This window comes from Macrotis lagotis, chromosome 1 (assembly GCF_037893015.1).
Source record: "Macrotis lagotis isolate mMagLag1 chromosome 1, bilby.v1.9.chrom.fasta, whole genome shotgun sequence".
Taxonomy (NCBI): domain Eukaryota; kingdom Metazoa; phylum Chordata; class Mammalia; order Peramelemorphia; family Peramelidae; genus Macrotis; species Macrotis lagotis.
The window spans coordinates 519777892-519792094 of record NC_133658.1 but is presented as its reverse complement, the minus strand read 5'-3'; the positions used below and the strand labels follow the sequence as shown (position 1 = coordinate 519792094).

The following is a 14203-nucleotide window of genomic DNA, read 5'->3' as shown; positions in this document are numbered from 1 at the left end:
CAAAAAATTATTTGAATTTTTTTCAAAAGCATGTTTCCTATATAAAAATGACTACTTGTAGTAGAGGATGAGACAGACACCTTAAATTTATCTACATGATATTCATATTTGTTCTCTTTTTTTCCTTTCTCACATCAGAATTGACTATCTTATAAGAATGATGTACTCATTGGTCTGCATAAATTCTAGTGAGTTTTCATGGGATAGGTCTGATAATGAAATGAGAAAAATTCAACAAAGTGCCAAAAAGAGATCAGAGATGAGGAAATATTAAGTTTGGCAGCCAGTCATAACTTTTCCTAACAAAACATTTCCTGCTCACCAAAATGGGCCCACAAGCCATCAGGCTAGTGCCATGGATCCCTTTTGGGAAGGTTGGTTTATGAATCCAAAAGCTGTATCCAAGGAATTCTGGAATACCTGGGGGAGAGATAGAGGACAGGGAAAAGGACAAATTGATATACTTCTTCTGTACTTTAATAACTACCCTGGAAAAGAGCTTATAATCAAAAGAATTAACAGCACTCTAAAAAGTAGAGGCAAGTGGTAATCTCCTAGTTCATTTTCTTTTCTTTTAAAAATTTTTCTTTTCAAAAAAAAAATCATCTCTATAATTTGTAAAAGCATATAAAAAATTCAGGATATAACTTTCAAAGATGTCTTGTTTCTTTTAGTTTCCTTCGGTCTTTTCTTGCTTTTTTTTCCTTCTGAAATTAAAAATCTACCTCAATGACCCTCTTTTCTTTCTTTTACTTTTCTTTTTTGTCAGTCTTATCGCTAGTCTTCCTTTTTCCTGTTATCTCTTCCCTGCTCCCAACTGAAAAGAAAGAAAATCAAAACTTCTGTAATAAATAATCAAAACTATATTGGGTAGTATGACTCATACATGATATTCTGGAATCATGGTTGGTCATTTAATTGATCAGATGCTTAGATGTCAAAGATGGTTTTTCTTGCATTTTTTGCAAGACAATAAAGGTTAAGTTACTTGTCAAGTATCTGAGGTTGAATTTGAACTCAAGTCCATATTGTTGCTATTGAACAAATTATTCTTCCCAGTTTATTCATTCCCTGTGCATTATTTTATCTTCTCAGATTTTTCTGAAATCATCCCTTTTGTCTTTTCTTATGTTACAATAACTTCCATTTTATCTAATTCATTTTTCAGGTAGATAAAATCAACATGTTTATTCTAAGGTCCGAATGGAGAGGACAGAGTGATTTTTTTGTTGTTATTTAGTTGCTTAATGTTTCTTTCTTTGCTGTTCACCAATGCAGTAGTGTCCATGTTTGGATCTCTGCAATTCCACTATTCCTTTACCTATGAACTGACCCTAATTTTACCTGTCAAGTGGGATGAGAAGCATCCAACTGATACATTGCTGTGATTAGTAATCACTGTTACACAAATTGATGCAAGGTGAAATGAACAGAACCAGGAGATTATTATGCACAATAATAGCAATACTTTATGATAAACTGTGAATGATTTATCTCTTTTCAGCAATATAGTTATCTATGACCCAAGACAGTTTAAAGAATTTATGAAGCAAAAATGCTATTCATCTCTAGAGAAAGAACTGATGGAGTCTAAAGGCAGATTAAATCATACCATTTTTCAATTTCTTAATTTTTTTGGTCCATTTTCTTTCACAACGTAACTAATATGGAAATATGTTTGCATAATGGCACATGTAACATAACATAAATTAAATAATTTGTCACCTCAAGAAAGGGATAGAGAGGGTGGAAGAGAATTTGGTACTCAAAATTTTAAAATTTAAATGTCAAAAATTATTTTTACATGTTGGGAAAATATTATTTTTAAATGCTATCTCTGCCTGGAAAAACAGAATATCTCCCATAAGGCAAAAAGTCAATAGCCATTAGAATGTACATCTTTAATAAAAACTGACCTATGAATAGACTAGGGACTTACCCTCTTTCTTTACCATACTGTTTTTTCTGTTTTTGCCTCAAAATAAATGGAAAGCTGAAGGACGACAAAACCAAGAGCAAGCCTTCCAGGATGCTCAGAAACCAGATGCTTCAGCTTTCTCAGGACAGAAGTCCACCCTGGATGGACCCAAGAAGAAGGGGTAAGAAGCAAAGCATGATTTTTCCTAGGTGATCTTTCATCTTTCAGTTCAGCTGACCATGAAGCATTGCCATTACAATCTCTTTAAGAGTGGCCTCAGGGCAGCTAGTTGGCGCAGTGAATAGAGCACCGGCCCTGGAGTCAGAACGACCTAAGTTCAAATCCAGCCTCAAACACTTAATAATTACCTAACTGTGTGACCTTGGGCAACCATTTGCCTTGCTAAAAATAAAAAAGAGTGACTTCAACTAAATGTTTCATGCAACTGAGCAGTATTCTGTTTTCAATCAGCTAGGAAATGAAACTGCTCTTAGTTTTGCTGTTCTTAGACCAACACTGAAAATTCTGAAACATCTTAACCTTGATTGATCATTTGAATCATTGAATGAATTCTTATATTCATCCTGAAGAAGTTTTAATGGGGGGGAGTATGAAGATGGGACAATCTATGTGATTCTATTGATGTTACATGGCATTTTAAAATCAGAATGGATTTCATTGCTCTTTTCTTTGCAAAATATGCAAAGTTTAAAATAGATGAGCGATATTTTCCCAGAAACATCCCAATGTGGAAAAAAAAATTTTACTCTATTTAATTACTGCCCAATGTTCATGGAATAGTTTAATATCATTCCCTCCATAAGATTTCAAAAATTCCCATTGACAAAAGCTCTTTCTCTTTCTCCTCAAAACTTCTACCACATCATGCTTGTATCATTCTTATTGTAATTTAACATTGTACACTGTATTACAACTGTATACACAATCTCCTCTATTATCTTCACCTGGCTTCAACCCAGTAGGAATTTCTAGGTGATCATGTCAAGTCTGAGAAATGTTACCATGATCATTACCATCTATCATCAGCATTTACCAGAACTGATTTGCAGTACCAAATAATTCTGCTAAATCCCTCTTTTAAGTGAATTCCCATAATCAGGGAGAATTCTCTAGAATTTTTGGTACTGAGCCTAAATGATACTATGAGTAACCCTGAAAAATCAAATAAAATTTTCACAAGAATTTCTTTTAGAGACATAAGCTATTTATGGAAAATAATAATGATAATATGGAAATAAATTATACATGAATTCCTTCAAAGGAAATCATTTTACACTAATAGGCAAGTTCTATTCCAAATAACATCTGTAAATGGTAATTTAATCCTTTAGCATTAACCTTAAAAATGTGAGGCAGCTAGGTGGCACAGTGAATAGAGTATTGGCCTTGGAATCAGGACAGGAGTTTGAATCCAGCCTCAGAGACTTGCCACTTACTAGCTGTGGGACCTTGGACAAGTCACTTAACCCTAATTGCCCATTTCCAAGGCCATCTCCAGTCATCCTGATTCATATCTGGCCACTAGCCCCAGATAGCTCTGGAGGAGAAAGTAAGGCTGGTGACTTAGCACAGCTCCCCTCAATCAAATCCACTTCATGTGTTTGACTTGACATCACCTCCCTGATGTCCTGGTCCTCTTTGAAAATGAAGGATAAATATTAACCTTAAAGATGTACAAAGACATATGCACACATGAACAAAAGGTTTATATCACATTTGGATTTACTAGTCCCATAGCAAGAAAGAAAGAAAAGAGAGCAGGGAGATGTTTAGCTGACCGTTGGGAAGTACTGCGGAAAGAAAAGTCATTGTTTACAATTTAAAATAATAGATTTTAAAAATCTGTTAATCTGTGACTGATTTGGGAAGTCCAATTGTCATTACTCAGGAATGTGTAGTAAAGGAAGACAAAGCATAAATAAAGACATTCTTAGATGGAATTATTCATAATAATGATCATATTATGCATTGATTCTCATGTGCTTCATTGATCTTCACATTCACCTGGGTGATAGGTGACATTATTATCTTCATTTTACAGATAAGGAAACTGAGGCATACAAAGGTTAAATGACTTTTCCAGAGATACAGAACTACCATGTATTTGAAGTTGGATCTGAACTGGTCTTCCTGACTCAAGTCCTTGGGCTCTATTAACTGCACTACCCAAATGCTAAACATTATCAATTCAAAAAAATTTTAAATGTTTCCCTTTTTTTTATGGTTTAAATGTTTAGCACTGTTTATGCTCTAGATGTCAAATATCATATAAATGTATTATCCAAATATCACATAAATGTCATTTCCAAAATCACTTTTTAATGGGGCAGAAGCACCTTTTGGAAACTATACTAGATCCACTTTATGTACCATTTCCCTAATTACTGCTTGTGGAGGGTTCAAACTCCAAACCTAATTTTAGTCAAGATATAAGAACCAAGAACCAGATTCCATCCAGAAAGAAACTGTCAAAGAAACAAAGAAAACTATTATTCTGGTTAAAATTATACTGCCTGGAAACCTGCCCCCCCCCTCCTTCTCAGATTGTTTTTTTTTTAATTCGGTTCTTTAAGTACTTATTAAACTGTGTAAGACATGGGGGAACTGGAGGAATCTAGATAGATAAAACATTTACCCTAATCTTAAAGAGATAATAAACCAAAGAAGACTTATTTATTAATACTACCCACTTCTGATCTCCCATGGAAGACAGGAATGTATTATGGATGTGTGGTGATATAAATATTATAAAGAATTATAAATAAGAGCTAATATTCTATAGCTCTTGGTAGACCTCAGACTAGATTCATCACTAGAGGATGTCATGGAGTTGATGGAGGAGAGATTGGGGATTTCCCCCAGAGTATCAATATTTAAAGAGAAGGATCTAGAAAATTCTTAAGTCTTAAATACCCACCATACACACAATTAATTAAATTAAAAAACTATAACAACCAATTTTCTTCTTACTCAAATGATTTTTTCTCAATTGCTCCTTGTATTTCCATACCATGAATTACAACATTGGTTTAAGGGTTGTTTTATGCTGCTTGTCCATGACACTCAATCTCTTTGTACCTACTTTATTCAAATATCTCACTCCCAGAAATCTAATACAATGTGCATCCTTCTAACAGTCATGACTAGACTCTGGCCCACCTCCAAGATGAAAGGGATCATTGGTTCCTTTTCCTTCCTCCTCCATTGTTGCCCACAATGAGGAGACCAGGAACTCCCTCCAGCCCTCTCTTTGTTTTCTGATAGCAGTCAGACATTTAAAAAAAAAATAGGTTTTTTTCCCCCCTCAGAATTATTACTCCACTATTACTGCAAAGAGTATTGAAAAATGTTGTCCTTTAAATGAATTTTGGAATTCTTTTTTCCTTATTTTATCTGTTTCTAATTCTTTGAAATCAATTGCAGATTTATACTTAGCAAGTTCAGATCTGCAACCCGAGGGGAAATTATAACTCTGAAAACTGAGAGCGGAAGGAGCTACAGCTTGGATCTGAACTCCTCTCATTTTCATACTCCGAGGTCCTCATCTGGTTCTGACAGGTAAAGACATGCATAATTAATACCAGTGGAAATGGACATAAAATTAATACTTTTTAGAATGAGTAGAATTTCCAATACTTGATTATTACATCTAGCATTTTTCATTCTCCTGGAACTTCAGCTAATTCCTAATACAAAAATAGGAGTTAGAATAGTTGAAATTGAAATTTTTTTATCAGAACTATAAATTGTAATATGTCACTTGAAAAATTCTCTCAAGGGCATACTTATCTGAATTAGGAGAAACACAGTGTGTCTGATAACTTCCTATTTTAACTTATTAGTAATCTCCACCTAGATATTAAACTCAGTTGACATTTATTGAAAAAGAGCTATCCTCATCTTCGGTATTTCAGCTATGTAAAAGTTCCAGTTTGCCCCACTTTCATTGTACTTTTGGATTTTATTCTTAATTAATCTACAGTAAACATCTTAAGTACTAACACATGTCACTCACTGTGCAGAAGATTAAAAAAAAGGCAAAAGACAGTCCCTGCCCTCAGGGAGCTTACAATCTAATAGGGGAGGCACCATGCAAACATACATATACAAAACAAGCTATATACAATATATACAATAGATACAAAGCAAAGATAAATAAAAACTAATTGATAGAGGAAAAGCAGTGGAATTATGAAGAATTAGGGAAAGCTTACAGTAAAAGATGAGATTTTAATTGAGGCTGAAAGGAAACCAAAGCAATTAGTAGTGAAAGATGTGAAGGGCAAAGCATTCCAGGCATTGGAAACAGACATTAAAAAAGAGATGGAGTGATGTTCTTGGAGGCAAGTTGTCACTGGATCAAAGAGAACATGCTGGGGAGTAAGGTGTAAGAAGACTGAAAGGTCAGTAGGGACTAGGTTATGGAGAGACTTAAATGACAAAGCATTTTGGAGTTTGTTCCTTTTTTTTTCTGGTTATCAACAACATGCTGGACCACAACCTATGGGGGGAAAAAAAGCTTTTTTATGGCTGAGAATCCAGTGGGATAGCTTAAGCAGGGGAACCTATAGAGAAAGTAAATGCCTATTCATTGATTTATTGCTCTTTTTGTGAATAGTCCTCAAAAAAGAAACTTACATAGTGCCATTATATTTCACCAACTTTGCAAAAAAGTTGCAAAAAAGTTGCAAAAAAGAAATAAATCATTAGTTTTGTCAAAAAGCCAATTGGCCTGCCACCCTACTTCTTTCCTCCCTCTGACTTTTCTGCACTTCCTTCTATTATATATCACTGTTGAACAATATTCTTGAAATAGGGATGCCTTAAGATTCTCTCATAAATTCAAAAATCTAAATAGATAAGATGGCAGAATGTGTTGCCTTTATTTTAAGTCAAATGCTTCATTCTCATAAGTCCCCAGGCATATAAACCCATGCCGATTTTCATGATTGCTGTTTGAGTAAAAAATCTGCACTTGGTTACTCATTAGGGTCCATGGAAAGAATCCTTTTAGCTAAAGAAGATAAATGTTCATTTGCCCTGGAATGACAGTCTGAGAGACAGGATGATGGCACATGATAGTGTGCAACTGAGAGTCTAGTTTTCTTGTAACTTCTGCAAATGCAATGACTCCTCTCTGGTATATACACTACCTAGCATTAGGTAGAAGGCTCCCTGCCTTGAGCATCATTCTCTACTTATTTTTCAGCCGTGACATACCATAATTGACTTTCTTCTTTCCTAAGGCCTACTTTTTTTTCTCTTCCTAAAATTAGATGGTATGCCACACTATGCATTGAGAATCAGAGTCATAGATGTCTTTTCTCTCTGCAGGAGTGCTTTCCCCAGACACAGTTCACACAAGTGAATTATAAGAAGTAATTGAGACTGTGGAGGACAAAAGGTAGCAGTAAAATGGAATGATTTTCCCTAGAATTCAGGGGAGAGTTTCATTCCTTAAGAATTCATGACTTTGGGGTGGCATAGTGGCAGAGTGGATAAAGCACCAGCCCTGGAGTCAGGGGTACCTGGGTTCAAATCCAGTCTCAGACACTTGATAATTACCTAGCTGTGTGGCCTTGGGCAAGCCACTTAACCCCATTTGCCTTGCAAAAAAAAAAGAATTCATGACTTTTTAAATTTTTATCACTGTAAATATGAGAGGAGGATGGGAGAAAATTAAAGGGGGGGAAAGATGAGAAGTTAGTTTTTGAAGAGGACAGAAGTAATAAAAGAAGAGAGTGGAAGTACAGTCAATCATGAGATGGCTAGCATTGAGGTGAATGGAAGGGAAAGAGTAACAGGATAGCTAGTATTTCTTTTATCCTTTCTTCTATTTCCTCTGTGAAACCTCTCAGGATCCAATATTCTTGCTTCCTACTTCATCCCAACCCAGTTGCTCTTCCAAAATGATTTTTTAAAAAGGGAAAAAAATTGTTCGGTAGCTGACTGATACTAAGACAATGACTTCACTGAAAGTCAGAGTTAAGGTTTTCATTTATTTAGTCGACAATCATTTATTTAGTACAAACTGCATATATAAGCACTGTACCAGCATATTCAGAAAATATATACAGTTTAAATAAGATATGGTTCCTACCCTCATGGAGTTTAATGCTTAGTAAGGGGGGAAAAGCTTCAACAGAGAGAGAATAATTATAAATTACATGATAAGTGCATTTAACTCAAAGTTAAATGCTATATATAGTTTGAAGTGGAAGGTTTTACTTGCCAGAAGGGAGGGAGGTTAGTAAAGTCTTCATGCCTTTTGAGTTGGATTTTTAAGAACAGATAGGACCTCAGACAAAGAGATTATGGGAGGATGTTGTAGGCATAGTATGAGTAAAGGGATGAAGGCAAGAAAAATATATTTTTCAGACAAATAATAATCTAGTTTAGTTGTGTACAGGTGTATGAATGTGTGTGAGCGGGATAATATGGAATAAAGCTGGGAAAGTAGGGTGGTCGTATATAGCAAAAGGCATTGGATGGGGGCAGCTAGGTGGCGCAGTGGATAGAGTCCTGAAGTCAGGAGTACCTGAGTTCAAATCTGACCTCAGACACTTAATAATTACCTAGCTGTGTGGCCTTGGGCAAGCCACTTAACTCCATTGCCTTGCAAAAACTAAAAAAAAAAAAAAGCATTGAATGCCAGGCAAAGGAGTCTAAATTCCTCCTCTTACAAAGGAAATAACTTAGGGCCAAAGAGCATAGCTGTTGAGGGACCTCTAAAGTCATCAAATCCTCCCATCCTTCATTTTATACATGAAAGTAGTTTGCTCAAGGTCACAAAGGTAAAGATAACATGGTATAGTTGAAAGAGAACTGGCTGTATAGTCAGAACACTTGGGTTCACATTATGCATCTTACACTCAGGACATAAGGAAACTAAGATCCAGAGAGGTAGTAAGCAGAAAAGCTTCAATTTGAAACATCCATATGCTCTTTACCACGTTGTCCACTTGATAGGCGATATGATACTATCAAGGACTTCTGAATGGAAGACTGACATTGCCTGCTTTGTAAAAGAAAAAAAATTATTCTGGTAATAGGATGGACTTGAAAGTTGAAAGAGTGGAAATATTAGAGACTATTAGAAGTCTATGCTAACGAGTAGTAGCAATCAATCAACAATTATTTATTTGGCTCCCATTATGTACCATGCCTTGTACTGGATGTTGGGAATACGATTATACTGAATAAATAACCCATACTCCCAAAATGCTCACATTATAGGGTTTTTTTCCTAGGATGATAAAGTAGAAATAGGCAGAAGAGATCATATGTGAGAAATGTGGGAAAGGTAGAATACATGAGATTTCATAACTGATACAAAATAGGAAAATAAACCCAAAATTTTGAATATGGAAGACCAGGTAAATGTTGATACCACAGGTAAATACAAAAAAAAAAGTCAGAGTGAGGGTTAGATTTCATCATTGTAAATTTGATTTTGGAAATGTTGAGTTTGAATATTTATTGGGACATCCAGTTAGAGTTGGCCAGTGAACAATGAGAGATATGAGTTTGAAGTTCAGAAAAAAAGACCAGGGCTAGAAAAACAAATATGAGACAAATCTCTATAGTGTTGATGTTTGAGATTGCCAAGGGAGGTAGTGTAAAGAGAGAAGAGAAGTGAACTAAGGAAAAAGTCTGGGATAATTACCTTCATTATAGTAATAAAAAGAAGAGAAGGATCCAACAAAAAGAAACAGCAAAGATTTTAAATTTTTGCATGATCTAGTTGCCAGGGCCTAAGAAACATGACCTTGGAATTTGTGTTTCTAGGTCTAGATATACAGCTATAATGAGATCTTAAATCTCATTGAATAGTGAATATGATTACCAAAAATCTTGATGAACCTGTAAGAAAATTGTACTGGAGTCTACTAATAATCCTGTGAATGAAATACTTCATTATATATTTCAGTGATAAAAGTATAAAGAGGAGAAAAAATTTAAAAAAATGAGTAATAGAATGCACTTTAAAAAAAAGGCTCCTGGATCAAAAGAATGAGTGATAGAACGCACTAATAAAAAAAAAAAAAACAAGGTTGCTGGCTCTTGTGAAGAGTGGGTTAGAAGAGGGCTCTGTTTTTTGAAACTCAGCTTGCTCAGTCATATTCCCCAACCTGACAACTGTATTCTTCACACCACTGCTTCCATTATCCACTTGACTGGGTTTGCTTCTCATATTTTATAAACTGCAGAGCACAAAGAACCATCAATTGGAGGGTACAAAACACAAAGACCTGGTATTTCCTCCTAGTTTCTTTTTCACAGAATATTGAGATGAGGTCATTAGTTTAGAAAAAAAATACAATCTAAATATAATCTGAATATTGTCAGAGGTTTCTATGATAAATAAAATGAGAATTTTTTTAGGGAAGAGAAGATAATGTCAAAAATTCTAGCAGTGGAGGGGCTAGGCGGCAAAGTGGATAGAGCATTGGCCCTGGAATCAGGAATACCTGTTCAAATCTGACCTCAGATACTTAATAATTACCTAGCTGTGTGACCTTGGGCAAGCCACTTAACCCCATTGCCTTGCAAAAACCTAAAAAAAATTCTCGCAGTGAAAAGACTTTTTTGGTAGTGATCATGTATTTACCTCACTCATGATACTAGATACACAATATTTCTAACTGCCTTTCACTTTTATAAAATACCTTCTAACTCTATAGATTGTAATCTAAGAGTAAATAAAGAAAAAAAGTTTTCAGTAATGAAACATAATAAATGTTAAAAGTTTAATTTCTACCCCTTCCTAAATTGGTAAAGGGATGGAATTTTAATCTCAGAGTCAGTATCTTGGGGCATCATATTGCTGGTATCCAGGGATAACAACCAATAGCTTCAACCTATTTCATATACATTCATCATAGTTTGTTTCCCAGTAAGTAGCTGCCATGCCTTCTAGATCCAAAACTATAATACAAGATATCACTTTCTCCCTTTCCCCAATTGCCCTGACCTTCTGGTCTGTCTCATTCAGTATTATATTTCTACTTCTTAACTAATACTCCAATAAAAGCCCCAAATACTGACTCAGATTAAAATTTAATTTTTTTATCAATTTAGAAGAAACATTGACTATATAATCAGATGATTTGGTTTCAAATCATGCATGTGGCATGCAATATTTGTGTGATCTTGGGCAAGACAAATCAGTCAGTAAACATTGATTAAGCACCTACTTTTTGCCAGGCAAGACTTAGCCCAGAACCCCCTCACTAAAATCTAATCCCTGTGCTTGTCATGGCATTACCCCCCCCCCCCCCCCGATGTAATGGTCTTCTTCAAGAACAATGGACAAAACATCATCATCATTATCATCATGCTAGACACAAGGAATTCAAGAAAAGGCAAAAGACAGACTTTAAGAAGCTCATTATCTAATGGAGACCATCTACAAACAACTATGTCCAAATAGACTACATACAGAATTAGGAGAAGTTGAATTGAATAAAGGCTTCCTATAAAAGATGGAATTTTAGCTGAGATTTGAAGGAACCTCAGGGAAACCAGGAGGTAGAGAGGAGGAGGTCATAGGGGACAATCAAGAGACTGATGATAAGAAGTATCATCTTCCCAACATCCCTGGGGTTAAGGGTGCAGGACACCCACAAATGTGAAAAACTGTGAATAACTCCAGGCCTTGCCCCAAATCTTTATTTTTTAATAATTCTGATCATATTTATTCAACTCACAAAAGAAATAAAACAATACACTGGACCCATAAAAATATTGCATTTTCAACACAAGGAAATTTAGTGTCTGACACACTTTGCTTCTATTTCACATATTTCTTTCTCTTAGGAAAAACACAAGATTCAGCAATCACTATGGGAGAAAACCATGTGACTGAGTCTGGATGGTAGAGAGACAAAGTGAAGGTGTCCCCAAAGACAGTGTTTAGCTGGTAGTTCTTTAACACACTGAAACTTTAATAATAAAAATTTAACTATAATAAATTTATACAGGTATACTTATGGTAACAAATGATAAAATAGATTAATAATATAAAGTATTTATGTATTTATGGATTACTGCATTTTTAGTTTTCTCTATATATGTGCATAGTTTGCAATTTTTCTAAAGTATGGTACAAATCTTTGAAAATTCTATTTAATTGTTAATGATCAACCCACAAATAACCAAAATTGCGAATGTGAAACCTGCAAAATGTCAAAGAATGACTGCATTTTGTCTGAGGAATGGCAAGAAGGGCAGTTTTTAAAATTTATTTTTATTAAAGATATTATTTGAGTTTTACAATTTTCCCCCAATCTTGCTTCCCTCTACCCCCCACAGAAAGCACTCTGTCAGTCTTTACTTTGTTTCTATGTTGTACCTTGATCCAAATTGGGTGTGATGCGAGAGAAATCATATCCTTAAAGAAGAGAATAGAAGCCTCAGAGGTAACAAGATCAGACAATAAGATATCTGGGTTTTTTTCCCTAAATTAAAGGTAATAGTCCTTGCACTTTGTTCAAATTCCACAGCTCCTTATCTGGATACAGATGGCACTCTCCTTTGCAGACAGCCCAATATTGTTCCCGATTGTTGCACTGATGGAATGAGCAAGTCCTTCAAGGTTGACCATCACTCCCATGTTGCTGTTAGGGTGTACAGTGTTTTTCTGGTTCTGCTCATCTCACTCAGCATCAGTTCATGTAAATCCCTCCAGGCTTCCCTGAAATCCCGTCCCTCCTGGTTTCTAATAGAACAATAGTGTTCCATGACATACATATACCACAGTTTGCTAAGCCATTCCCCAATTGAAGGACATTTACTTGATTTCCAATTCTTTGCCACCACAAACAGGGCTGCTATAAATATTTTTGTACAAGTAATGTTTTTACCCTTTTTCTTCATCTCTTCAGGGTATAGACCCAGTAGTAATATTGCTGGGTCAAAGGTAATGCACATTTTTGTTGCCCTTTGGGCATAGTTCCAAATAGCTCTCTAGAAGGGTTGAATGAGTTCACAGCTCCACCAACAGTGTAGTAGTGTCCCAGATTTCCCACAACCAAGAAGGGCAGTTTTACTAGATTTTAGAGTGCATGGAAAGAGGGTATAGTAAGATATAAGAAGTCTGAGAAAGTATGGTAGGTGGTAATGAAAGGTTCTGAAAGCCAAATAGAGGATGTCCATTTGGTTTTTGAGGTCTGGGAACCATTGGAATTCATTTATTGGGTAGAAGGGAGAGTGTTATGACTAAACCTATACCTTAAGAAGATCCCTTTGACAGCTAAGAGGATAGATACTGGAAAGGAAAAAAGACTTGTGACAAAGACTATTGAGGTAGATTAGGTATGAACTAGGATGAGAGCATAGTCAAAGGAAAGAAGCCAATTTTATCTGGGAGGTGTTAGAAAGCTAAAATCAATGGGTCTTGACAACAAATTGGATATTGACAATCAAAGAGAATGAGGAGTTAAGGATGATATCTAAACTGGAAGCCTAGGAGACTAAGAGTATAGTAGCATCCTTAATAATAATAGAGATGTTTGGAAGAGAGAATAATTGGGTGGTGACATACCAATGGTAGAGCTGCCCAATGGAGAAAGTATTTTCAATCAAATGATGAGATCAGAAGTCATACTGTAGAGTTAAGATGAAAGTTAGAGAAAGGCAATGGAGCCACCTATTGTAGACAACCCTCTTAGAGAGTTTAGCCATAAAAGGGAGGAGAAATATAGGATGTTTGGATCACATGAGGGTTTTTTGAAAATGAGAAAGATATGCACATGTTTGTAGATATTTGGGAAGAAGTCAGTAGTCAGTTTTATAATTCTGGTCCCTATTCAGTTTTCTCATCTGTATAATGAAGATATTCAGTCAAATGAACTCTGAGCTCTCTATAAACTTACTGCTTTTTCCATGGCTTTGCATTTAAAAGGGTAGGGTACAGCTGAGAAAAAATTCAAACTGCAGTCTTCTCATTCCAAAAGCTCTTGACCATCTCTGGAATTTGTTAGAAAGCAACTCAGAAACTATTTCAAATGGGTGGTGACTGCTACAAAAAAAGTAAATGGGTGTGTATACATATATATATATATATATATATATATATATATATATATGGTAAATAAAAAGTAATGATATTCATTTTAAAAAAAATCACTTGTTTATTCACAAACTAAAATGTTTCATTTTCTGTTTTTTCCCATGATAATCTCTATCATGTGACATGATAATGAATGTGTTAGTAGTGAACTGTCCTAATTTGCCAGAGTAGTTTTTTTTCCTTCTCTTCCC

The 14203-nt window shown here is 35.2% G+C and overlaps 1 protein-coding gene across 1 annotated transcript in view; it reads left to right on the top strand.

The window, feature by feature from the left end:
* SYTL5 (synaptotagmin like 5) overlaps positions 1-14203 on the top strand; it is a 195537-nt gene that overhangs the window by 132097 nt on the left and 49237 nt on the right. Inside the window, exons 4-5 of the mRNA XM_074210607.1 lie at positions 1994-2099; positions 5363-5497. Of these exons, the coding sequence (XP_074066708.1) occupies positions 1994-2099; positions 5363-5497 (241 nt within the window). The remainder of the gene's footprint in view (positions 1-1993; positions 2100-5362; positions 5498-14203) is intronic.